The 26,235-nt window shown below is 48.1% G+C and overlaps 3 protein-coding genes across 3 annotated transcripts in view; all 3 read right to left on the bottom strand.

Annotated features, from left to right (window-relative positions):
- The window catches only part of ODF3 (outer dense fiber of sperm tails 3), a 12,949-nt gene extending 12,908 nt beyond the window's left edge, over positions 1-41 (bottom strand). The window contains exon 1 of the mRNA XM_009880567.1: positions 23-41. Within this exon, the coding sequence (XP_009878869.1) occupies positions 23-41 (19 nt within the window). The remainder of the gene's footprint in view (positions 1-22) is intronic.
- A 1,271-nt stretch (positions 42-1,312) lies between these two features.
- On the bottom strand, positions 1,313-2,762 carry SCGB1C1 (secretoglobin, family 1C, member 1). The gene is made up of 3 exons (XM_009880566.1): positions 2,696-2,762; positions 1,887-2,077; positions 1,313-1,336 (listed from the first exon to the last, which is right to left on the bottom strand). Exons 1-3 carry the CDS (start codon positions 2,760-2,762, stop codon positions 1,313-1,315), a joined length of 282 nt encoding a protein of 93 aa, XP_009878868.1.
- Positions 2,763-10,295: 7,533 nt separating this feature from the next.
- INCENP (inner centromere protein antigens 135/155kDa) overlaps positions 10,296-26,235 on the bottom strand; it is a 17,102-nt gene continuing 1,162 nt past the window's right edge. The window contains exons 2-16 of the mRNA XM_009880565.1: positions 24,964-25,733; positions 22,932-22,983; positions 22,733-22,766; positions 20,382-20,460; positions 19,782-19,833; positions 19,343-19,460; positions 19,121-19,255; positions 16,697-16,806; positions 16,200-16,320; positions 15,327-15,449; positions 14,606-14,778; positions 14,228-14,315; positions 12,567-12,680; positions 11,244-11,403; positions 10,296-10,510 (exon numbers count right to left, since the gene is read on the bottom strand). Of these exons, the coding sequence (XP_009878867.1) occupies positions 10,296-10,510; positions 11,244-11,403; positions 12,567-12,680; positions 14,228-14,315; positions 14,606-14,778; positions 15,327-15,449; positions 16,200-16,320; positions 16,697-16,806; positions 19,121-19,255; positions 19,343-19,460; positions 19,782-19,833; positions 20,382-20,460; positions 22,733-22,766; positions 22,932-22,983; positions 24,964-25,733 (2,344 nt within the window). The remainder of the gene's footprint in view (positions 10,511-11,243; positions 11,404-12,566; positions 12,681-14,227; positions 14,316-14,605; positions 14,779-15,326; positions 15,450-16,199; positions 16,321-16,696; positions 16,807-19,120; positions 19,256-19,342; positions 19,461-19,781; positions 19,834-20,381; positions 20,461-22,732; positions 22,767-22,931; positions 22,984-24,963; positions 25,734-26,235) is intronic.

The raw sequence follows: 26,235 nt of genomic DNA, 5'->3' as shown, positions 1-26,235 counted from the left end.
GGAGGGAGCGGCAGCGCTTCGCCTTTCTGCCCCTTGGCCATGGGCCCGGGTGCGGACGGGCTTGTCGGCTGCTGCAGCTCTGGGTCGCAGAGCGCGGCGAGGGCGACGGTGAGGTCCGTCAGGGATGGGGGCAGGAGAGGTTGTGGTGTCCGCTGCCAGGTGTCCCTGGGAGAGGCCTTGGCTGGTCACGGCGACGCACTGTGACATCACACGGGCCGCTGGCGCCTGTCGTAGGTGCTGTTGCATCACGCGGCTGAGCGGGGCTGGGCACGTCCAGCTTGCGGGGCCAGACCTTCGCAGAACCGTGCAAGGAGGGCAAGAGCCGTGTGATTTTTGCATCCTCTCTGGCACCGCGTGTTCTTGTGCTGTCGGGGTCACAGAACGACGGGAACGTAGTTTGAGCAGCTGGCATTGCTGTTTCGCGTCTCCTTTTCCAGCCGTCCCCTCAGCTGTGTGTTCTTGTCCCTGCGGAGGGTGTGTTGGCCCCGGTGTCTGTGAGCAGAGTTTGCTGTTGGGGCTCTCGGCGTGGGAGGTTTGGGAGAACCTCCGTGGTGCCGCTTTTGGGAGGCTTTCCTTGCCGATGAAGGCAAGGGAGGCCTTTCCCTGGGGTGCAGAAGAAACGTGCCGGCGGTCCTCCGTGTACTTTCGAGGATGTGCTAGAGAAGCGAGGTGGCAGCCTGTGTTCAGATTTCTCCCCGATCAGCCCAATGCCCATTTTGTCCTGGGTTTCTCGCAGGGATAAGGCTCGTGAGCGGGCACAGAAGGGTTTCTGCCCTGGGCCTGGCTGGGGTGCAGGTCGTTTGTTTCATGGCAGCTGGCGCGGTGCTGTCTCTAGTGTCGCCAGCACCCCCGCGTTCGGCTGTTGCTGAGCAGTGCTTGCACGGCACCACGGTCCTCTCCGTGTCTCCCTCTGCTGCCCCAGCGCTGGCTGGGGGTGGTTGTGTCTGTGTGTTTTGTAGGTGAGTCAGTATCTGTAAGAATGCTGTTGTTTAGACTTTGTCAAAACAAACAGCACCTTGTCCTTGCAGTAAACAGGAGGAAATAAAACCTTTATTTATAAAAGCAGAAATAATTTTAAAACATCATCTGAATTTTATTTAGAAGTTAGATGTTACGTGTAAAGAAATAAGATCTGAAATGGACTGGAAGGTGACAGGGAGCAGTACTCAGCACACAGAGTTTACAAAAACATCTGCCAGCATCCTGATTTTCTCCATTTTTCGTATTTGTTGTTTTCCCAGAGGCTTTGGATATGAGAAACTGGAAGTCATTGAGAAGCGTTGCCAGCAGCTGGGTCGAATATTTCACTAATTTAAGCCCTTGTCCGAACAAGTTTCTGAAACAGAAGGTAAGAGCGGTGAATGTGGCATGCCCAAGTAGAGAACTGCAGAGAAGGCAGACTGACCTATGGTACTGGAACTGTATACTGAGAGTGTAACCTCTGGCAGAACTTGCGTGAGGACAAAGGCATTGTCTCCCACCTGCAGGTGCTCACCAGGTCAGTACATGTCGTGAGTTCCTGTGCGAACACTAACAAAGAGCAAGTGTGTGACATACACCCGAGTCTTTCTTGCTATTACCTGGAAGTTTTCTTTCATTTTGGCTCTGTTCCTAAAAACACACCTGCATGAAGCAGGTGCTTCTTCCCCGGGGGGAGTTTGCACCTCCATTCATTCCAGCCACCAAGAGAAATCATTGTATTTGTGTGGAGACTACCTTCTATTTAACGATCTCTCAAAGCACTTGGGAGCTTTGTGCTGTATGCAACCAAACCTGAGGCCAGGGGATGCTTAAGTTAAAGTATTCCGGTGCTCTTTGTCCAGAGTCCGGGACAAGGCTGCGCAGTGATACAGCCATTTATGATAATAATAAAAGGAGTGAATTACCAGGAGATTGACGAGGGCCTTTCTGTGCTCAGGAGAAAGCTCATCAATACATTCCTTTAATGCAGTCAAAGCGGCTCTAGTCAAATCATCGACTTTATATTGAGAAATCGGTCCAGTGTACAGCTGTTCAGCAGAGCCTTCCAGAAGTGTCTGGAGAAAGCTAGGGACGATCTCGTGAGCAGAGCTGGCTCCTGCAGCATGAAAGACAAAGTGGAGTGTAACGAACAAACCTTTCACTTGCTCAGGTTCAGCTGCTTCTACCCTTTACCCCCTCTCCATCCCAATAACGACATTCAAATCACACTGAGGTTTTGCTGAGCGTGTTCTCAGCTTTGCGGGTTTTTTTAAACCTCTCAGAGAAATGGGTCGCCACTGCGGGAGCTGCTCTGTTGCACAGGTCCCTCGGCGGAATCCCACCATTCACGGGTAAGCTTCTGCCTGCTGGTCCTCAGCCCTCCTCCCTCCTCTCTTCTCTCCTCTCTCTTCTCAATCCAGCTTCTTCTCAGGCTTAGTGGGATTTTTTTTCTCTTTTCCGTGCACCCTTGCTTCCTTATGTTATTCCCTGTTCTCTAACCAGACATCAAAAACGATTCAGCTCCCTTCTCTGAATATGTTCATGTATTCGTCCCCCAGGTTGTCTGTAATATTCAGTAATTACCTTCTTTCCCCTCTCTCTGGAATTGTCAGCATTTTGGATGAAAAATAATTTTAATAATAAATGAATGTGGGTAATTTTAAAAATTTGAATAATGATGGGTAATTATTAAAAAAAAGAATAACATGCTATTTTTGTAATTGGCAAAACTTACCAAGGTTGCTGCAGAGGACCACGGTGATGAGCAGAGTAGCAGTCAGCTCCGTGGCAGAGCGCGCCATTGCTGTGTGCTGTGTGCGACGCGGTGAAGCCAGCGAGCGCCCGTGGCAGCTGCACGCCGAGCCCTGGGGTATATATGTGGGGAAATACGCAATGCCATGGAAGGAATGGGCCCAACAGGTTGTGCAGCTGCGCGAAAACTGGATCCAGGTCATGCTTGTTTATGAAGTGGACAGGTGAAAAATGTGGGTGACCTCTGCTTTCCTCAGCTGCCCTCACTGGGCCCGGAACAGGAGCGCGCTGCTCCGGGAGGGAGAGTTCGCGCTGACACTGCGCGTGGGCTGTACGGGTTCTGAAGCTCGGCGCGAGGAGCGAGATTCCTCCGTCCCTCTAAGATGCAGAACTGCAAAATCAGTGGCCAATAAACCGCCTCGAGCCGTTTTACCCAAGGCACTTTCAAGCTCATTTATTCCAGCCTTCTGAGGTGATTTCATGCAGAAGTGCTGCCACTTTTCTTGCATAATTATTCTTCTGTTGTTTTCCCTGCTTCTATTCTGTCATTCCAGTTCTGTAGGGACTAACATTTCTTTATAAGCATCACGATCTGTGGCCCAGAAATATATATATAAAAACGTATAAAAGAGTAGGCTGATACATGAATAAAAGTAACCACACGTTAAGGAAGAACATCTTTAATAGCTTCTTCTATACAGCTTCTCAGCTGCTCATAGCCAAGTGGGCAGTGTTGAGGCATGGAGAAATCGCCTCCGTAGGCTCCGAACTGGCAGCGGAATCAGTTACATCGATAATCTTTGGAGTAATACCACAGTGTCACTCCTGAACTTAAAAAAAAGTGAAGCCTGTTGTTAAGGTCACAATTAACAGCCTGCTGCCCGGGTGAAGCATGGGTGAGGTGAAGCAGGAAGATGAGGGTGCGAGCTAGCGCCGACTGTTCGGCACCGCGGTCTGCTAACCTACTAAAATCTACTCCAACTACCCTGGCAGAAGGGAAGCAGTAATGGCAGCGAACGTCTTGCTGTTCTGCTTGATTCCTCTTAGCATCTGTGCTGAACAGGTCTTCTGAGATCTCCCTCTTGGCTTTGTCCGTGTAGCCTTGAATAACCGGGTATCTCGGTTTGTTCTTTTGTCGTGGCCCCTGATTTGTAGCAGAGGGTTTCAGAGGCCATCGGCACTCAGGAAAAACGTGATGAAGCAGTGGGGGATAACAGGTTCCCCTTTTCCCTCTTGAAGTGGTAAGTGGTTGCGGAGGGGTGTCCAGGGCCTCGAGGGATTATATTGGAGCATATAGTTTATTTTTAGATGGCTGTGAAGAACTACATAAACTGTAAATACCTGGCGAGCTTCCTATAGGACTGGAAAAATAGCTTATTTTAATCTTTTTCATGATGAGGAGTTGATTGTCTAGGTGACAATGCTGAAATATGAAATTATAACAAAATTCCTTCCCGACCCCTCAGTCTGGCTCTGGTTGCTTAGGGTTATTTTTCCAATTCGAATTAGGAGACTGGGGGCTTCTCCGTCTTCTGCCCCAACGTGTCTATATGGCAGCCAGAAATTCCTGGCTACAGAAAAGCTCCTTCACCAGTGTTTGAGGATGTCCACAGAATCGAGTGAACAAAGCGCGGTTTGGGGCAAGCTGCGCTCTGTGTTCCGGATAACACACCGAAGCTTTTCTCTGCAGCACAGGTGGAAGCCACGCAGTCCTCGAGATGTTTTTATTTGTGGTACCCGCGGAATTTCTTGGCAGAGAACTCCAGAGAAGAGGAAAGGGGTTTTTATTTTCCCGTTTGCTTAGAAAATGGATTGTGTTTCGCTAGGAGCAAGCCGTGAGGTGTAGCAAGCAGAGCCTGGCAGCAACGTCAGACTGCGTACGGCAGGACCACAGGAGATGCAAGAACTGTGCTGGGAGCTCCGAGGGATCCTGTCAGCCACTTGGCTTCAAGATTCATCCTTACTCATCGTGCTTTAAAAGAAAGAAGTCTTTGACTGTTGCAAAAATAAGCATGGTCTCGGAAGGCATCTGCTGTGCCCTTGCAGCTTTGGCTTTGCTCCCCTCGCAGCGTCGCCGCCGGAGGCAGCCGAGGGGCGCCGCGCTGCACAGTCCCCACCAGCCCCGCGCTCGGTCGCACTTCACGTAGGAGCTCTGGTCACCTGAAAGCAAAAAGACAAAGGAGTACCGCGGGATTCCCAGGACACAGGCGAAGTCCACGCTGTGCGTTGTGGCTCCTCAGTTTCTAAGCTGCAAGTTTAAGGAATTCAGTTTGAAAAGCTCCAGGGAGGTTTTACCACCAGCTGTCCTGGCAGGAGCTTGGCCTGATTTTTGTGTCCCTGGAGCTGATCCCACTGGGAGTGAACAAGGGTGCCCTTGAAAATGAGGTAATTTTTCATGTTCTTCTGGTTTTAAACAAAGAACGTATATAATTCTATTTTCAATGAGCGTGAATTTCAGATTTGCCTGAATTAGTGACGAGCAGCTTAACAAGGTCTGTGATGAATGGGAGGGGGGTACATCCTTTCATGGCATACGCATCCTGTTATTATCTTCATGTTGGAACTGGGCACTAAATGCCCCCGTTCCCATTCCAGGGACACATCAGGGCTGTGGGATGATGGCACTGCACTCAGCCCCCGTGGTTTTCTTGCTTTGAATACGTTCTTGTTCTGAGCATAGGCAGTTCTCCGGGCACAGGTTGCCCAGAGAGCTTGGGGAGTCTCCTCCCTCGGAGGTACTCAAGAGCTGCCTGGCGGTGGTCCTGGGCAAGCAGGGAGGGTTGGGCCAGCCGACCTCCGGAGGTCCCTTCCCACCTCAACCAGTCTGTGATTTGGTGACTTATTCCCCCGCCAGCTGCGTAAGTGCTGAGTGCTTCTGTTAGTGAGGGGCTCGGTGCTCTCAACAGGGGAGGCTACAAAAATCCAGCTGTCCTATTCCCCATTACCCCCAAAAAAGAAGAAAACTCCCCCTAAAAGAAGTATGTGGGTAAAAATAAGCTTCTAGAGTCCTTGAAAAGACCCGTGGTGGCCCTGGGGGTAGGAAACAGTATTTGGAAATATGTATCCCTTGGCAAAGACTGCTAATCTGGATTTTCATCGTAAGATACTTAATGTCATTTGGGGATTTGTCTAAAAGCGTTTGTTTTTCTTGTTTTCCTACTGCTGGCAATATTGCCAGCAATCGGGTCACTAGAACCCATTTTAATTAAGAATAATATTTTCAGGCTAATCCCTGAACAACCAAAAGATAAAGTCTGGGTCCAAACTTTATTGCGAAGACCCCTGTGTGCTTTGGAGCGTGTCCCACGGTGTGCCAGCTCAGGGAAGGGCGGCCTCTCTGCCTGTGTGCACAAACAGAGGTGACAACCTGGGGACCGTGGGGAGGAGGATGTGAAAAGGGCAGCGTTTAGCACCTCTTTTATCGCACGGTCTTCCCTCTCGCCCAGCAAAGCCCCTTCCAAAGACAGCAGCGTTTCCTTGCCTGAGCGACGTCGCAGCCGCACCACCTCCTCGCTTCTCGGCCACTGCTGAAGCGCCGCTCCAGGCCAACGCCACCTTCCCCAGGGGGTGGCCCGTCGGGGACAGGCGGGCTCTGCTGCTCCCTCTGCAAGTGAGAAGGGCACAGCGACAGCTCAGAGAAAGGCTTGGCGGGGCAGTAAATCATGCAACATTCCCGTAACCTTGGGCTTAGTCTTTCCACTGTGAACGTTTTGAGGTTTATCCAGGATGTAGGCAGGGATCTCTTGGGACACACGATGCCTTCACGTCCGCCTGCCAGCCTCTCTGCTCTCTATCCCTTTCCCTTCCCTGCAGCGCTGTCGTGCTCACAAAGCCCTTGTGCCTGACATTCCCACTCCACCGCATCCGTTTGCAGGCGGTGCCAACGCGGAGCAGGCAAGAGCCTGTCTGTGGAGAAGGCAGCGCTCATTCCTAAGTCAGGGACGACCTGGGGAATTCGGTAATGGCTCTCGTCTGTGCCTGGTAGAGGGCGGCATGAAAGGACTGGGGCTGGAGGCAACCGAGTCGGTTAGCTGCATGTGTTCCTACTGTTAAGACACAGGTAAGTTTTAGCAAATTTGCTGTTGAAAACACCGCAGTAGGTGTAAGTAGGGGATGACCGATACTTTGCTGAGATGTGTCTCTTGGCTGGTGCAGGTTGGATAACCTAGAAAGCGCACAAATAAAAATCTTACCTGCTTAATTCTCATTTATTACCCAAATATTGAAATATTTAACTATTGGCTTGTCTTACAACGGATCAGTGCAGAAGCGAGTTTGTTTGTGCACAGTGAGCTCTGCAGCCCCTTTGTGGGTTTTCCTCTCTTGTCTCCGGGGTGCCAGAGCAGAAACGGGGGGAGTGTGCGTTGGGTGGTTGGGCCAAGTCCTGACTCGGGCAGCGCTCTCCCACCTCGGGGCTGAGCCACAGCACGGGCTGGAGAGAACACAGCGAGACCCTTTCTAAACACATCTCTAAGGCATTTATTTTGGTTTCTAGAAACCCTTCCTGCCTCTGTCTGCGGAAGTGGAGCTGTTGTGTTTCAGTGACAGCAGCGAGGAAGCCGGGAGAGGGGCACAGCTCCAAACTGAGCCAGGTAAGGGGTTTATTTCCATGGAGCGAGGCCAGTTTGGGCAAAGCATTTCAGGCTAAAGGCACACAGAAAAAGGCTTAATAAACACGGTGTTCTCAAGGCAAGAAGCAGAATTTGGCCTGACCTGCCACAGAGGGATTGTTCATTTGTTTGCTGTTCCAAGAGTCAACGCTTTGTGCAGTGCCAACAAGTGCCCGGGAGGACAGGCAGCCACCGGGACCGAAAGGAGGAGCAGGTGAGGTGGAGACCGCGCTTGGGAACGGAAACTTACTTGTAGAAATTGGGGAAGCTGATTTCCCCGGGGCAGGCAGCTTCTGCCCACTGTCATTTCAACGGGAGGAGATGACGGACCTGCATTTAGGTCTCCACAGAGAGTCCTCTCCCCAAATCTGCCAACCCCCTTGAGGGATGCAGCCCCCAGACCTCAGTGAGGCTTTGGCGGGGATGCCAAGCTCTCATGCATGCTTAAAAGTGATTTGTAGTAGTCCTATGTACTTGACACTAGTTTTTCTTGCTAGATTTTCAGCACCTTTGACCCTAAAGAGGATTGGGTCCCCACCTGAAAACAAACCTGGAGGAAATGCTTTGAAGTGTCAGTGATCCTGAGGATTCCTAGTGCTGATCATGTACCCCTGAGAAGGCCTGGTAAGAAAAACCCCTGTCTTTATAAAAATTAAGAGAAATACCTGAAATGGAGAGTGTCAGTATATCTTTCTTAAAATCTTGAGGTTGTCATTTCCTAGGATTTCTACTTGTGTTTTTCAACACCAGTGCTCCAGGTGTATCCTGTGACTGAAGTCCCTGCTCCATCTGGTGGTAGCAAATCTGAATATTTTCTAAAGTTAGAGGTAGGGAATCACAGGGATGTAGGTTAGTTCAAGATGAATTCAGGTCGTGTATTCCTTAGCAAAGATTTCTGGGAATATATCATCACACCAAACTGTCCCTCTTCCAATGTCCAGAAACAAAAGAAGAAATTAAGACTAGTCAGCAAATTCTGCAGGGTTACCAAAGCACGAGTGTTTTTCACTGTAGCAGGAGTTACACCCTTCTTCCTAGACAGAACATTCCTCTCTCAAGGAAACAGAGCCCAAAGCAACCCCAAAGGGCAGATTCCAAAATACTGCAGATTTTTCTTATAAAAAGCCACGATGAATCCAGAAGAGAAGCCCAGAGATGATTTAACTCACTTTTATCGAACTGTCAGACATTCAAATAGCATTCAAGTTTAAAATTTTTGCCGTTTCAGCAAGCTTTCTTACAAAAAGTTTATGTTCATTCTAAGATACAAAACAGTCTACAGAGCATCTATCAACGTACAATCATCTCAGATAAAAACACAGATCAATAGCACAGCACCTAGCAGTTGATGTATTTAAATATAAAACCCCACATCATTTTAAAGACATTTGCTTGCAAACAGTTCGTTAACTATGCGCACAAGGAAAGGCAGGAGTCTCCTCACACACTGCATAATCTCCAAACAGTGGTGGTTTTTTTAAAGGACCAAGTTGTACGTACACAGAAACGGTGTGCTGCAGTCTTTCACATACTGAAACTGCAGCCACGAACGCTCGCCCATCTTTAAAACAAATCACGCAGCGAGAAAAAGATGGATCCGAGGTAAGAACCATGTCGGTTGCCTGATTTGCAGAAGACAGACTTCCACAACAACCTTCAGGAACTAATGTAACTGTTTCCCTTAAAATCTGCCAGTAAGTCCTGTTCTACTGAGACCTCTGCTCTCTCTACACAGAAGCTCGTTACTGTCTGTCTCTGTGCCGTTTGCAAGTTAGACATAGAAAGAATGACTGAACCACAGAGTGCTCCTGGAACTGACATTCCGAGCTGATGTTTTGCTGTTAAGAGGAAATTGTTTTGGTAACAGTCCATTTGAACATGAAGTGCAAAATAGGCCTATAAATAAAACCAGCGTTGATGCTGAACAAATGAAACAGCCAAGGGGAGAAAAGAGGTTAAAATCATTCTTTCAATCCAATCTATGCCACAGATATGGAATTTAAATTAGAGAAACAAAATTCTATCACAACCTTTGCACAATTTCTCTTAACGAAGCCTAGAACAACAAAGCCTGCTTACGCTACTCAGGGCACACTTGGAGACATGATTACACTGAGGGTCACATCTCTCTCCAACAACTGAAGAAAGGGCAATAAAATCCTCGGGGCGCTTCGGCCCGAGCTGTGGCAACATCAGCGTCAATCTAGCTTACGCACATAATCGCACTTGGGGTTGGCACAAAGCGTATTGCTGAAAAATGAAACAATGGAAATAATTTCGCAATTTGCAGGAGATGATGAAGACCACGCCTGCTAATATCTTGCTTCTGGAAAACATCACTAGTGCATATTTGGATTTTACCCAAGATAATAGGAAACGTTTCCTCACCGAAAGGGTTGTTGAGCATTGGAACCATCCCTGGAGGTATTTAAAAGACGGGTGGATGTGGTGCTCAGGGACAGGGTTCAGCGGTGGACTTGGCAGCATTTGGTTTACAGTTGAACTCAGTGATCTTAAAGGGCTTTTCCAACCTAAATGATTCTATGCGCACAGTGGTCCTCGGCTGTACAAGTACTCTGGCGTCAGCCTCGGGGCGGGCAGGGGCAGGACAGACAGACAGACAGCTTTCCTCTGCCGCAGGCAGCTGCCACCAGGCCCGCTTGGCTGGGGAGGGGGATCATACAGCTTTAGGTGATGCAGTCTCATGACCTAAAGGTCTAAATCTTTGCCAGCTTAAAGCTAAGGTAAAAGGAGATGCATCTTTCCAAGGCAATATCTCCCGAAAGCTTGCTGTTTTCCCTAACAGTGAGAAAATAAGCCCCAAAACCAGAAAATGCAAGAGGCCCGGTAAGAGCTGACATTTATTCAATGCTAATACGTAAAGATTTACAGATACTGAACAGTAACTCTTTTCTCACCTAGACAGGCAGAAACGCACACCAACTGCTCCGCAAGAACCAGCCGCTGCCCACCTCAGTTCTTTTTCAGGCTGTATGGCAGACCTAGAACCAACTTGGCACCTGGGAAGGGTGGGGAATTCCACACGGCAGAGCTCGTGCGCTTGAAGTAGCGCGGTTTGCTTTTGTAGAAGATGTCCTCCAGCTTGGGGCTTGCGATCGCCCCAAAGAGGAGGTCCACTTTGGGAGGGTTGTAGTACTGGCGCATTACAGCTTGGGTAAGCTGATTCCCTGGAGAAACAAAAGATTAAATTTCATTAATTTTAACTGAAATTGTTGTGTAGGCTGTCTTTGTATGCAGTGTGTCCCTACTCTCCTCATTTCACATCACACCGAGATCACAAATAGGAGAAATCCTGCAGTATTCAGTGTTTTAAAGCACACCGTTTAAGCCTAAAGAGTCACCACAGATCACTTGGAGGGCAAATATTGCATGTACTGAATTCTGTCCAGGAACTAGACCAACTTTGCAAGAGGCAAGGTGTCTCAGCTTTTCTTCCTGCAGATACCCTTAGTTCCCCTGCAACGTCTTAGCTTCCCTGGGGGAGGTGGAATTTGATGGAACTGAGTATTTCAGAACCAGAACAACAGCCGGTCCAAAACCTGGTCCGTGACATCTGGCATCGCTTTGCTTTTTGAAGCCAAATCGATGTCACGCAGGCTCAAGGCCAGAGCACTAGTTCATAATTATTCCTTTCACATTGGCAAATGACCCTAGCCGCTCTGCTAAAGCGGTTTAAAAGAGCATTTGTTCCCCAACATTGTCGCAAGAAGATCCCCAAGTGGTAGAGGAGCCCTCGACTCGGCACTCCAGCCATGCTGCTGGGGGTTAGTGCTTTTAACTCCAGCGTGCCAGTAGGAGCAGCCGGGCAGAGCCTTCAGCAGGCCTTACTCCCCGCTGGAGAGGAGCTGCGCTGGGGTTTGCTGGGGGCTCTCGGGACAGGTAGCAACCCGCTGCACGTACCGGTGGCCCAGGCAGGGATGGGCTTGCGAGGCTGGTTTTCGTCATCGGTCGAGTCATCGCTGTTCAGATCCATTCCGTAGTTGTTTGGGTTTACCGTGGGAGGCTTTGGGTATTTCTGGTACTGTGGAGTCATCTGGTATGAGTTGCAGGCAGGCGAGTTCTAGAAGACAAACATATTCCACAGGCATTCATGCAACGGCACTGCTACGGAAGGCTTCCCAGTTACAGGGAGACGCTTGTCCATTGGAACACACCAGTATTCCACCTCTTGCTTCACCCTATAATTGCAAAACCTGAAGTTTGGCAGTTCTAAAGTTTTGACCAAATTATGACTTTGCGTTGCTTTCTCCTGTTTAATTAGGCTGCTTGATTGGCTTCGTATGACACGAACAAGCCAGCAATAGATGCATCTAACGTACATACAGCAGTTCCATTCAGCTCAAGCAAGGCTTGAATGGCGTTGTTACATCCTCAAAGCTGGAGCCGAGTAATGTGCTTTACTCTGCAGCCAAACTTCTGGGCTTCTTTAATAATATTAAATTGATTATTACCACGTAGAGCACATGCCCATAACAGCTCAGGACAAACTGCACTGTAATTGTTATGGGAGCAGCATGACTGAGAAATGAAAGTGATGAAGAAAAACTTAAACCAGCAAATTTCACCAACCACGAAACATCTCTCTAGAGAGTTGGAACCAGTTTTTCTTCTCCACAAGGGGCTGCCTTCCTGGCTCTGTGTCCAGTAATGGTAACTCCTATTTCACAGCTTTTGCATTTAAAGATTAAAATGCATAGCTTTGCAAGGAGCTAAAGATCCACGTTTGTTTTCAACGTTCAGGACAGGTACGTTCACCTGCAGGCTTTCCTCAAGGCAGCAGCGAGGCCCAAACGCAATACTATTCACAGACTCTGCTGCCATCCCGTGGCTCCTTCCAACTTTGAACTTCATCCCGTGGCTCCTTCCAACTTTCAACTTCGGCACCGCTGCTGCCTGTGAGGTTCATCCCCTATTTACAGAGGAGGAGCTTAGGCAAGGCAGCTCCAACGGCCTGTGCCCTAGCCAGGCAACCAGAAAACCCCGGCAAACACCGGCGGCTTCCCTTCCCTCCTTTTCATTCCCCAGAAGTCACTGAAATGCTCGGGGCCACCAGGAGTCCGCCTCAGATAGCCAGGAAAAAGAGTTTATGGAATCCCTTCATTATTGATAGGGAATAGAAAAAGCAGGGGGTAAAACTGCCCATTGTGACAGCGTGTCAGTGCCGGAATCAAAGTTCTCTGATGTCATCCCTTAAGGAAGTTTCACCAGAGAGAGCAGAATTACCTCTTTGTTTTCTAGGTGCTGTGTTTTTGCTATATCTTTAGCCTTTTGTTCCTCTGGCAGTTTCTTCTGTTCTTGCTCTTGCCTCTTCATCTCTGCCAGCCTCTGCTCCTCCTGCTGGCAGGCCGACATCACAAATTAATTACTCTAAGAACTAAGCTACGCTGTCCATCCAGGGATCCATTTTTTTTGATATGCAGAGAAAAAAAAAAAGCTAAGCATCTAATTGCAAATCTTTGTTGCTTATGATGCTAAGGAGCTCTTTGAACACAGTGCAGACAGTGGACAAATGCAACACAACAGTTTGAGCTTTCCTCACAAAGTGGCACAAACAAACTGACCTTCGCATTAACGAGCAGTAGTCCCCTTCTGTGGGGAGTGCAATGACCTCACGCTTTGAAAAACTTGCTACCGACTTTATCTTCAGGGTAGAAACATCAGAAACCAGCTGACCGTCTGCAGACAGAAGTCTACGCTACTGATCGGAGCCTCTTTTTAAACTAATAAACAGTATTTTTAGACAATAAGCCATCCCATTGTACAGGAACCATCCCCAACAGGTGAAAAGAATCTCACCCTATGAATGCTTAGTTTTGCCTCCTGAATCTAAAGGAAACCAAGAGGCTGCTAACTCAAACAGGAGATGTCTAAAATCAAGTGAAATAAATCCCACCCAGTGTTAACGGCAGGACAAGTTGTACAGAGGTTTGCCACCAGCCGCCTGTCAGCTTCAGGAGGGACAGCGAGGGGCTCGCTGGGCACGCAGGGACCCCTCCGAGGCGTTCAGCCCCCTGAAGGCAGCCGACGCGTGCTGGCAGCGTGCTCACGTCACAGCTCTGCGAAGGGGAGTGACAATGATTTCAGGCAAGTGTAGGACAATTTCCACCCAACTACTCCAACCTTCTGTTCTTTCTCACAAATCGTCTTGAAAATGCAGGTTCTCCCAGATCTTATATAAACCAAAATGCATCAGTCCAAATAGCAAAGGGTTTGCTGCCAATTCCCAGTAATTACCGTGGGCAAATCCTTCCGAAGGGACCTTCCAAAACCCACCTGAACGCCACCTGCAGGCTTTATCTCTGCTCTGGTGAAAATGCATGCTGTGAGTTAAGCAAAACCCTGAGCCTATCCAGCTGCGGTTGCTTTATTCAAATAGCTTGGACTTCCACGGCATCAAAAGTTCTCTCTTCAACACCACAAGGAAAACCACCTGCTTAGTTAATCTATGGTTGCATGACTGTCGTGGCAAACAACCTGACAAAGTCTACCGTTTGTTCGTGTGGTTCTGCTGAAGGTGGCACAAATGTAAAAGTGAGATGTTACTACTGAAAAGTCTGGGATTAATTACTGTTTGATATCAAGAGAGGTACAGATACACCTGGGGACAGAAAGGGGGAAAAGCTGAAAACCTCACTTCAATTCACCACGTGTGTTATCTGTCCTTTCTTCCTGCACTGCTGCCATCTAAAGAGAGCCAGCGTAGCTTCTGGAACGGACAGAGAACAGGCCCTGTGTAAAAGCACCTTTGGTTGGCTCAAGTTCAGAAGTGCCACAACTCATTCATCACGGTTCTTGATGGCTTCACAGCTCAGCTGCTCCCAGCAGTAATGGCTACTGAATCAGATCCACGTGGCTCTACCCATCTACGAGAAAAGAGTACTTACTTCTGTCTTCATCTCCTCGTGGAGCTGTTCTTTCGCAGCCGACGCTTCCTTCTGCAGGTGAGCAGCCTTCTCCTGATGTTCACGTAGCCTGAGAACCACAGCAACGGACCATTACTGCCAAAGCCGCCCAGGGGTGCCCTCCCGCTGCCTGCTGCAAACCCTTCTTTTTCTCACAGCTTTTCAGGGCGCTCCCCACCACACCTCCCACATGATTTAGCCCAGAACTACTTCTTCGCAGCTCAGGACCCAGGATGGTCCAGAGTTGCACTGACAGCACAGAGTAGCTCTTTGCTGCTTGGGTCTTTCACTGCTGCCCTCTCTTCCTGCTTCTTTTCAAAGTCCCAGCACAGAATTTAGTATAAATGGATACTGTCTTACTTTTCTGCCTGGATCCTCTCCTGTTCCTTCTTCCTCTCCAGCTCTCTCTCTGCAGCCAGCCGTTTCTCTCTCTCCTGCTCTGCCTGTCTCTGCTCAGCAATCTTCCTGGCACGTTCCTGCTCCTCTTCCTTCCTCTTCTGCATTAGCTCTTTGTGCCGACGTTCCTCCTCCTCCTCCTAGGAAGCCCAACAAGACAATTACTCGCCTTACATTGTACAGGAAGAGGCTCCAGAATAAAGGGGCAGGAACACTTTTTATTTGACCCAGGTCTCTAGCACCTATCACTACACAGCAGGGAAACAACTTGGGGCTGAAGTCCCGGTGCTTCACCTCTCCGGCTGTGTCAGTGCTGGCCGTTCCCTGCCCGCAGCGTACCCCAAAGGGCCTAGTGGCCACCATGCTCTGGATCTCCGAGAGACGGGTTTAACGGAGAGATTTTAGTACTTGCCGATCCACAAATTAAGGTCTTTAGTAAGAATGTGTCCAGAACTGCAGAAGAAATGTGGGTCACAGCCACCACTGAGAGCTTACAGCGTACTGCAAGAGGCAGCAGGAAGCACGACGCTGCGGAGAGCTGCAGGGACAAAGCCTCTCCGCTACAGTAATTCGCACTCGGTTGTTGGCGTTAGTACTCCCGCTGGATTCCTCGCTTACAAAGACTGTGGCAGATTGGGGCCATTCTAATTGCATGCAGGATGAGAGGACGGGCTCCAGCACGGACCTGCTGCAGCGCTTTTTGCTTTCTGGCCTCTTCGTCATGCCTGCGCCGGGCCTCTGCTTCTTCCATTTTTCTGGCAGCTGCTCTCTTTCTGATCTTCTCTTCTGCCAACCTTTCTTCCCGCACCTAAGAGACACAGAGCTAGCTGAATACCTGTCTCGGAGGGGACAGCTCTCTGTGTTTGTGAAATATCATAGCAGTGAAAGATGCAGAGCTCCCGCCTTCTCACGGGGCAAGAGCTTCCCTTTTGGCCACCAGAAGACAATAGGCCCTCTGCTTTAATTTTAAAAGGTAGTATTTAGGGAAACGACCTTCTTTTACACCTCCGCAGGAAAAGCCGATCCTATTCTGGTATTTATACATCTAATACCACAAAAGCCATCAGAACATATTCTCAGAACTATGAAATAAGAAAAGTAGGCGGAGATAATTAAAGCAGACAAATGACTGCGATGGTCACATGTGCAAATTGTTTGAAAGTCTCAGATAAAAGAAAGGGTCTGGAGGAAATATGTTTACTTTATCTTTTAGTCAGATGGGAAAGCAACTTCAAGTAGCTAAAGCCCCAGGGCCATGAGGCTGGCTTTATCTACTCAAAGTTCTTACTCCCGTCTCACTAAAAGAGCCTTAATAAAGCCTATTTAGATTCATAATTCTGGAAAATAAATGCTTTCATCCGCCATTTGCTGTAACCAAGAGAAAGGCAGCCACTCAGAAGTTTCCGGAAAGATCTTTACTCAACCATTCTCCGGTCCCTATTTTAGATTTCAGCAGCCTCAGCTCCTCTCCTTCTGGAAGGCACGCTCCTGTGCTGTCATCTACCTCAACAGATTATTGATTCTCCCAGATAAGCTCTGTAGGTACACTGGGCCTTACCTTCTCAGTCTTCTCATCAAACAGAGCTATCTTCTGCTCGATGCGCCTTTTCCTCTCTTCCTCTATTTGCTCTGCCCGTTCCCGAGCTTGCAACACTTTGCGCAGGCGCTCCTCACGCTTCCTACAGGACACAGGGCAGCTTTGTCACTGTGGTCCGGCTAGGTGAGTTCCTTACTACTCAAATACAAGGCCAACAGGCACAGCATGAAATTCAGTGAGCCAAATACACTGTTCATTTAAACATCAGCAACATTTTTAAGTTCCACCGGAGAGAGAGGATTTAAGACGAAAAGCTGAAGAAACAGTCAGCTAAGATAACTGACTTTTTATTGGCATTCTAGATAGATACTATGAGAACAAATACTGTCTTTGCAGTGGGAGAGCAAGCCAACAAGAATTTTCACTGCATGTATGGACTCTGCAAGATGAAAGACCTAGATATAGGGACCTACAGGCGCAGAGAGACAGTCCAGACAAGGGAGAAAGCATATACTCACAGCTTTGCCTCTTCTAGGCGCCGCTTCTTTTCTTCCTCCAGTTTTTGTTTTCTCAGCTGCTCGGCTTCTTGCTTTTTCCTCAGAGTCTCCAGCTTCTGTCTCTCCTTTTCCTGAGGTGGATTGAAATGTGATTATACCCACCTGCCAGGGCTTCCTCCTACCTCAACTTGCTCAGGTTCAGTAAGGGCCCAGAGGAAACGCCAAGGAACTGCAGCCAGAAGCCAAGGATGGTAGCAAGCCTGAAGCAGAGCTCAGCGAGCCCGTGATGCGGTCATGGATGTTTGGGAACAGATGCGATGGAAATCCAGACAGTGGTGCTAATCTTCGAGAGCAAGAGAAGAAGCTGGGGACTTGAAACAGAAGCATCAGCTCCTGAAGTCCAGGCAGCTTCCACAGAGAATGCAGACAGACAGCACTGTGATTTATATTGGTAAAAAGAACCAAAAAAGCAGTGCTAATGCTTGGCAATGATAGCGACTTCCTGCAGCGCGCGGAGGGGACAGATGGTGCTCTAGGAAACACCTTGCTTACTTCAGCTCAGAGCTCCTGCTGGCGTCTTTGCTTCCCCCAAAGCTTTATCTCATGGTAAACCATCGCCATTTAGACAGAGTGCTTACAGCTTGTTTCAAGCACACGCTCAGCCCCATATGTCCTCTAGACAGAAACGCAGGGCATTGTCTCGTTTCGCTAAACAGTCCAGCTAACTCAGCCCCAGTACAGTGCCAATGAGAAGAGCAAGCTCCAGCCATCGCTACCCTCACACAGAGTCAGATAAACTAATTTAACACCAGATTTGGTACTGCAGATGCCTAATAATGACAGGCCTGGCCTTAGTACAAACCCATTGATAAGCACGATGAAATAGTCAAGTGGTTACTTTATGCTGGGCTCTGTGTTGTAAATGCTTGGTGTTATTAGTATCCAAACTGGCTAATTTAAAACTAACAGTTATATCTTACCGCTCTGGTGCTATTTAGTTATGTTTCCCCCACACACAGATAAAGTCCTGAGGGGAAGCTGCCGTGCGCACTGGTGTGAAACGTAAAATACAACCTTCAGTGAACTGACAGCAACAACGGCTGCACTAGTCAGAAGACTTTTCTCATCTCATCAGCTCCTTTGCCAACAGACACTAACGTCTGCAGGAACACCAGGGAGACTGAAGCTTGAACCGTCACTCCTTCCTAATGACGGACTTCTGTCTGCTGGAGTACAGCAAGGCTCTCAAAGCAGTACGACCATGACAGCTTTAAGCAATACAGAGAAGCTGTGATATTAGGTTGCCAGATATAAGCTAGATGCAGGAAAACCGGTTTCTGCAGTACCCCCTCCTCTCCCTCACCAACTCTCCTGCAAGTGAAAACCAGCCCTAGAACCACCTTACTTTGCAGGCAAGTCCTTGGGTATTGGAAGCGCGAGCAATCTGCGCTCAGCATGCCAGCTTCTCACACGCCCCGGGTGCACCCGTGAAGTGACACCCTGGGACTTGCCTGACACTGTCCGAGCGCTATTCTGGAATAGGAACTACAGCACACTGATTGAAACACGCTTTTCCTTGAACACTGACTTCTCTTTCGAGTAAACGCCAAATCTAAATGCAGATCAGGTAAGAGTGAGGGCTGCCCACCAGTGATGCGGGTAGTATTCCTACTGCAAGTCCAGCCCATGTAATTAAATGATTGTGATTTAGGACCAAACTGTCCTGCGTAAACACAACACAGGGAAAACCTGCTCCCTTTGGGAATGTAGAACCAGATCTTCTCAAATCCCATCCACCCAAACAACTACTCTGTTTGGGGTACAGGAGCGTCCCCTGCAACGCTGCAAATTCACTGTGGTACTGCGCAGGTAGAGGCACCTGCCTGCAAACAGCAAAGGTGCGGGGGTTATATTTGCTGGTTGCAACACTTATGCGTAGATACTGATGCCTATTAGATCTGGACACCGGCGTACTTGTCTCACTGACCCAGCAGTCTCTCATTCAGGACAGGCTCATGTTTCTTCCAGCTTCAAAGGTCTGAAAACCCTCAGAACATCAGAAGCTTGGATTTAAGAAGCATTGGCTCAGCTCTCACTTGTTAGAGAAGTCCTAGAAAGGAGACTTTGGAAGTGTTGGCCTTCAGTTTTATATACACCTCAACTGCAGTATTCAAAATCCCCTTGATTTTCGTTTCCCAGTTTTCATTCCCAACTGTTACTTGCTAACGCCACAGGGCAATGTTACAGTAATGAAGATTAGACTTCACATTAGAACTCTTTAGGAAGCTGACTAATCACAATTTCATTTAGTTTATGTAAGTGTAAACGACAGCTTAAAGTTACTTCTGAGTTTAATACAGGTTGAAAAGTTTCTTTCGCGTCTGTGCTTTAACTCAGACACTCATCAGACCATCGTATATACAGCTTATAACAGTCTCGTCTTACCTTGGGATCAGATCGGAGAGGGGTGTTGTATCTGATAAAAGATTTTATTACTCCATTTTTCCCCGCAGAGCTTGGTGTCATGAGGAGCTGGTTCTTCTGCACGGTGTGCAAAAACATTTTGAAAGGACGTCCAACCTACAAGAGGAATGCCAAAAACAATCCTCAGGAGCGTGAGCAAGAAACAGATCTTGGTGACGTACATCAGGGCTACAAGGATCTTACTTTGCTGGCTGGAAAGGCAGAAGATGGGATCTTTCTTTTTGGAGGAGAAAGCCCTCCATCTTCTGCTTGCTGATTGTCATAGCATTCATCCACAGCTCTTTTGTAACTTGGCTGTCTCCTGTGAGAAAAATATAGTCCATCATACATGGCAAATCCTCCCGATTGTCTCAGTCGGGTTTAAAAAAGGTCATAAGACTTAAAGATAGCTTAAATATATTTCATTGCATATGCACAAGTAGATGTCTAATAAAAAATTTCTAATGTGATAGAAGATACAAATTAAATCCTCTTTTCATGAAGGCAGAGAAAACTTATTGCAGAAGTTTCATGGTCACAAAACGGTGAAGCCATTTGACAATATATCAGTGTTGAACCTGCTTTGAACTGGACTACAGCTCTCCAGAGGCACTTTCCAACCAGAATGATTCCGTGAACATACCTGGCACTCTGGGGTGGTTCCTGGGTCTCCCCATTTTTATTTAAGTTGCTTCCTGGAAGAAAACATAGTTATACAGTTAGTTCTAGCAGAAAAAAAATCCCCTTCCAACACAGCTTTGAAAGCAGACAACAGATTTAGCAGCAAAAATAACTGCCATGAATTATGCACAGCAAGACCTTTCTTGCTTTCAGCAGGGAACCGCACAGCACCGTTCCAACCTAGACAAACAAAACGCAGCAAAGCTGTCTGCAGTCATCCGTGGCACGCAGTCTGCACCAATGCAGCGCCCTTGTGTTCGGCACAGATACGGAGCAGCTGCACGCTTCAGAAACGGGGTTCAACTCGGCTTCCCGTAACACGGAGAACACGGCCCCCTCCATCTTCATTACATCTATTTCCATGCGCTTCCCCGGCTGGAAAATAACTCCAGCACAGAATTTCCTAGCTGCTAATCTCTTGAAACAAATCCTTGCTTGTCAAAGTTTAGTCTTTCAAACGGGGCTCTCAAATTAACTACCCAGTCTTTCAAACTTCCCAGTTACCCTCCCAACAAAGTGATGACTTTTTAAAGTTCTGCCACAGAAATCCTCTGGAAGGTACCGTTGTTGTTCGTCTCCTGCGGCTCTTCGTTTTTGCTGTGGGTCCGAGAGCGAAGTGACATTTGCGGACTTTGAGGAATCTGTAGGAAACGCAAGTGAGTTTCAGCACAATTCTCACACAGAAACAGCCAATTACTGCTTCAAATCCTGATGTCATTCTGACCGGGACACCGTCTGCAATACTACCAGAGAATGCAAAACCGCATGCATAGTGTGAACTATTGGTACGAGCACCCAGAGCCAAGTCCTAACCTCCAGCTGTGCATCATACCTCGGGACACCATCCTTGGTATCGTGTCATCGCTAGAAGCACATTAACAGAATACAACTATCTGCAATGAGGGATGCGCTGCTTAAACTGACCGAACTCATGAAGTATTAAGGAGGAAAGCATTTCAAGTTGGAAATCTGTTTATGCTTGCTGGACTTGTGGCAAAGTGTCAGGCAGCGCTCATTTTACTTAGCGGCGATGAATGGACAAACAGGGAGAGAGCAAAGATGAACAGCTTGTTGACTTCATTTATCCCTTTCTGCTATGAATGTGATGTGCATTGCTGTTTGCTGCCTTTGCACTTAGACCAATACATAATTACAACTACTCTTATAATGGTTTTATACGCCTGCGAGAGCAGGCAACGGCTTCGGAAACGTGCACTCGGCTAGCGACGCAAGCATTAACTCCACTCCCCAAACCTGTGCTGGCCAGCGCGAGGGCTGGCAGACACAAAGGGGCTGGGAGGAGAAGAAAAAGGAAGCATGGAAGCTTTATCCTCCCCAAATGCTTCTGTAGGGCCTTATCCTAAGGCCGGCTATAGGAAGCACCTTGCAGCCCAACGGGAGGACACGGATCTAATGAAGTCGAGACCAGGCCTGAGGAGAATCTGACCTTTAAGTAAGAGCATGCATAGAGGTACTGCCTTTACATCTTCCTACAGACAAAGATATTTTCTGGTTTGAGAGGTTGCTGAGTCACCGCATTTTCACGCTGCTCAAAGCTCCAAAGGAAGTCTCTGGCACAAACCAACCGCGTTTGGTTTGCCGAGAAAACTGCTGGTAGGTAGAGAGAGAGACAGAGAGATAGATAGGGTAAGGTGACCTGGTGACACAGGCTAACAGTGGGACAGGCTACAGGGTCCCGCTCCCAACAGCAGTAGTATAGAAATAACAGATGAGGATCAAGGATAGATCAAATGCACCACATGGACTAGACTGTACTTATAATTTCATCGGGGTACAGAAACAAAACATACGGGTCCTCTATTCACAGATCTGCAAAGCAGTCTGTTCATTTTTCTCTTCTCCCCATTTTCCCTTGAAGCTTTTCTACAACGGTAACTCGGGCAAGCCAAAAATCTAGAGGCACTAGAAAAACTCAGTTTGGAATCTGAACTTTTGCAGCTCTACTTACAAGCACAGCCATAAAAGCACGTGTCTGCCGGCCCTTGCTTACAGAAGCGCTTGAGGCCACGGAGCTCCCCTCCATTAATTCAGTCTTTGCTTATTGAAAATGATTCTGGACAAAACACTGACAATAATCCTGGGGTTTCTTCCTCAGGAGGCAGTGAGAATTGCGGAGGGATATGTTTTGACCTGAATGATATTTACAAATTTCTGTGCTTATCTTAAGACAAACTGTCAAGCTTTGACTAATCTGCCAGACTAACAAAAAGGTCAAAAGAAGCTTTAACAAGACAGAAATAGTAATAGTGTACAGACTCTGTCCAACTGAAAAAAACTTCCCTGAATTATAAGAAGGTTATTTATCTGTATAGATTCAGGATTGAATTTTCATACAGCCGATCTCTAGCAGGATGGTAAGAAGCAAGAGCCAGAAAGCAGGACTTGACTCTGAATGCCAGCAATCCCAAGGTCAGTATTGAGCACTGGTGTGCATCAACCCATCATTTACATTGAAATACATTTATGCAAAATGACAGAGAACGCTATTTTCTAGTCAAAGCTAGCCTTGGCTTTAAAAGCTTCTGAGATTGTAACACCATACTGGCAGAATAGCTCTACTTGCATCCAAAATAAGCCTTGGGTCACATGTGCTCATTTTCCAAATAAAATTTGACTGGTTTTTGTTTTGCCGATTTTGGAACGTTGCGATTAAACAGACTGGACAATCTGAGACTTTCTCTCGTCTGTGTATGGGAACCAGGGGGGCTACGGACAGGCTCCTGCATGTACGGGAGCCGCCTTTACTCAGGTGCAACGGGGCAGGCTGACCGAGTCGGGGGTCTGTGGCCAGAGCTCCCTAATTCCCCGGTAACAAATGGGAGGTGTATTCAACGCATTTTGCTCGCGAGTCCACACGAACAGAAACGATTTTAGTCTCTGCTCAAATCTTACCAACTTGGAGGGGGTACAAGGTCCAGGAGGAGGCCTGGAAAAAAAACAAAGAGAAAAGGCAGCCGTGTTTAGTAACATCAAGGAAACTGGGAAGCCACTTGTTATGTGCAAGCAGTGCATTTTATACCAAGAATGTCACTGTAAAAAAGTTGACCAAGCTCGACATTGAGGATAAAGAGTTATCTTAAAGTAGTCTCACCCAGTTTTGACAACAGTTTCTTCATCCTCTGGCACCTCTGCAGAGCTGGAGACTGCAGGAAAAGACAAAAATGCCAGAGCTGTAACGCAGGGGTACGGGCCAAGGCTCCTTGTAGGAGCAATGTTCACTCAAGGCTGTTTAGAGGCATCTGCTCTGCCTCCTGGGCACTGCCTGCAATCCAAACGCGTGCCGCTACAAGTACAGGCCGCTGAAGAAACCCAAGTAGCACTCAAGAAAATGCTGCCTGCAATTTTAATATAAGACAACGGATGCTTTCAATTATAGATGAGTTCAAAGTGATATTCAATGAGCTTCCATTACGAGTTTGGGCTCAGACTCATTTTGCAGGGCCATGTCCAGATATTAGCAGCGGTTAAAACCAGCGTTATTTACAGTCCGAGTGCTCCTTCCTGCTAAGCGTTCCAGCTGGCTCGGTGGTAGCTAGCTTTTAAGTACCAGCACAGCCGGAAACTGCTGTTAATAATTAAGAAGGCGATGCAGCTTCAGCCTGAGGGGAGTGCACAAGGGCAGGCTTTGCGTATGAGAGCACGCAGTCTGCTCCCATACTTCCATCACTGAATTCACCCAAGGAAGCACGAGCACACGTGCTGTACATGTATCAAGTGCAAGATCTGGTGCATCGGAAGCACAGCAGACACACTCTGCAGTCGATTAATGTCCTTTGGGCTTTTGGACATTAACCAGCTCAACCGGAGCTGCCTGAAACATCTCCCTTCCTCTCCTTACACCCGGAAATTTTGACTAGGCAGAAGAACAGTCACATCAAGTAGCGCAGAGGGAAAAAATAAAGCCTTCCTTAAACCTCCCAGGTAATCCAGATTCAGACAATACAGACTGATCACTTAAACTGGGTAAATAAAGCTACTTCAGTGCCTCTTCAATGTTACAGACAAGAAAATTTCCCTGCGGTTCCATTTTTACTGAGGGAGCCCTCAACACTGTGCTTAGAAACTTCCATGCAGACAGCGCTCCACGCTACACTGGTACCAGCACGGGAAACCTTGTCCTGGGGACTGCACTGCTCCGGTTCTGGAAAAAAGTTCATCTAGAACAGTTACTTTGGTATGGAACAAAAAACACTAAAGCACTTCTCCAAATATATCCTTCTACAGCAAAAACAGTATAACTCTTCAAGGAAAGTCAGTTTTATACAGCACAAATCCCACAAAGCTAGGACACTGCAGATGACTACATTACAGTAACATTATTTCAGCTATGTTAGTTCTCCTTCAAACAAAGCGTGCTGTGCAAAAGAGCCAAGCTCTCCTCAACATCGAATTGCATGGAAGAGGTTCTCTTGCATCACCTGCATTTCAGGAGCCATTTACTAGTCCACCACTTACTAGCCACTTCTATCCATCAGCTTGATATCCATCACTTTGTTCTCCTGCAGCACATCCAACGCTTGCACTCCAGTATCACAGAAGAACATTTAAATCAGTTTATCCTTCCCTGAAACCCGCCTCTATTGCAAACTGTAAAAGTTTGGAAGACTTTCAAGAAATTTACAAAGTTCACCCTCAAAATTCCCTTCTGAAAAGAGAAGCTCTAGAACTAGCAGCCAGCTTCTGTTTAAAGAGCAGTGAATTTATGATAGCTACCTCATTTCCCACAACACACACAGGCTTTCGTGAGAGCCCATAACCCTTTTAAGCAGCCACCAGCAGCAGCAAAGCCTGTTCACCAGCTTGCTCCTCAGCACGGCCACCTACCACCACAGAAACCCAGAAGACCTTAAGGCTGTTCTCCCAGGTGATTTTTACAAGGCCGGATCCACAGGACACGAAGTAGCACAGTTACCTGGGTTTCTCTATGCACACACCTCTCTAGAAAGCCCGTTACCACATCCGTGCTCAGTTGCAGCTTGCCGAGCCTAGGAAGGTCAGCTGCTGCACCCAAACTGAAGAACTAGCCCCATAACGTTGTTTTCCTTCAGCAGTGAAAAGCAGTAGATCAACAGAAAGAGGAGGAAAGGTGCAAAGCAAACTCATCTGGTGACATTCAAACTTACCATCCACGTAACTGGAGGACACAGATGACTTCCGAGCTGCCTTCCTCTTGACCATTGCCCTGGTGATAGACTTTCGGATCATATTTTCCCTCCTGCTGGCTAGCGAGTACTTCTCTGCCAAGGAGGTTCTGCGAGTCATGGAAGTTTTACCCATCAGACTTCTGCGCACTGAGCGACGGCTCAGCCGAGAGCCTGTGGGAGTCCCTGGGCTATCCCGTATGCACTGGGCAGGCTCCTTATCAGACCCCTCTTGTACCTGAGCAGAGCCATCTCCCTCCTCCAGCCTAGGCTCTTCACTTAAAATAACTGTAGTATTAGCTGCCTTTGCTGTCTGCAGCTCAGATGCAGCCTCGCCTTCTCCTGCATCATTTGCCTCGGGGGTATGGGGGACCATCAGCTCAAAGGCTGCAGGTGCAGGCGGTGATTTGGCAACCCTGCTTTCCTTGGGAGAGTCATCATCTGAGCTCAAGAGGATGGTCGAGGAGAGCTTCTCTGCTGGTTTAGATGCGCTCTTCTGGAGGTGTAGCTCGCTGCTAATGCGATCACTGACATCAGCTTCTGCTAAGGGAACCTTCCCTCCTACTTGCTGGACAGGAAGGGTCTCTAAGCTTTTACGAGATGTTGCAGTCTGGGATCTTGTCACACGCTGAGGCGGAGACACTTGTTTGATCTCAGCCTTGATTAGTTCCAGGTTTTCTTTATTTTGGAGTCGTTGAGAACGTCGTGGGGAGGGTACCAGTTTGAGACTGCTATTCTTCCTTCTAGATAATCTAACAATAGAAACAGCACATTAGACTGGAACTGGATTCAGGAATAGACCAGAACTCCTATCACAACAGTCCACGTGCAGGTCCCTGACTGAAAACACAGTTAAGCAGAAGGAACAGCGTGACTACATCCTTATCCGTGAGGTCCCTGTGCAACAGCTGGCTGCTGTTTTGTGAGCTATGCTGGAGAGAGGATGTTGCTCAAAGCTCTTCTGTGCACAAACGGGAGCACGCAGAGAAACAAAGCTAAAACCTCTAAGAGCTCAGTACACACAGAGCTGCAGAGCGGCCAAGGCAGAAAGCAACCTGCGTAATAGGTTTGGAGCAGGAGAGGTAACGAGAAAAAGCAGAAACGCAGAGAGGTAAAATGGCACCGAACGAGGGTGCGTTTCATGAGAACCGCGGTGTCCCCGCACGCTGAGGCGCCGGGCTGGGGGCTCCGCAGCAGAGCGCCTGCCCGGGCCTTTACCGGCAGGGGGAAGGCGGGAACCCGGCGGGACACGCT

This window comes from Charadrius vociferus, unplaced genomic scaffold (assembly GCF_000708025.1).
Source record: "Charadrius vociferus isolate BGI_N301 unplaced genomic scaffold, ASM70802v2 scaffold843, whole genome shotgun sequence".
NCBI lineage: Eukaryota > Metazoa > Chordata > Aves > Charadriiformes > Charadriidae > Charadrius > Charadrius vociferus.
This window is presented reverse-complemented; position numbering and strand designations above follow the sequence as displayed.

What these genes read in the sequence shown, in the direction of transcription:
- SCGB1C1 (XM_009880566.1), bottom strand. Translation starts at nt 2,762, where the DNA reads ATGGCGCGCTCTGCCACGGAGCTGACTGCTACTCTGCTCATCACCGTG. An exon ending in GGTCCTCTGCAGCAACCTTG is followed by an intron (nt 2,078 to 2,695) that starts GTAAGTTTTGCC and finishes TTCATGCTGCAG; the next exon opens with GAGCCAGCTCTGCTCACGAG. An exon ending in AGGCCCTCGTCAATCTCCTG is followed by an intron (nt 1,337 to 1,886) that starts GTAATTCACTCC and finishes CTTCTGTTTCAG; the next exon opens with AAACTTGTTCGGACAAGGGC.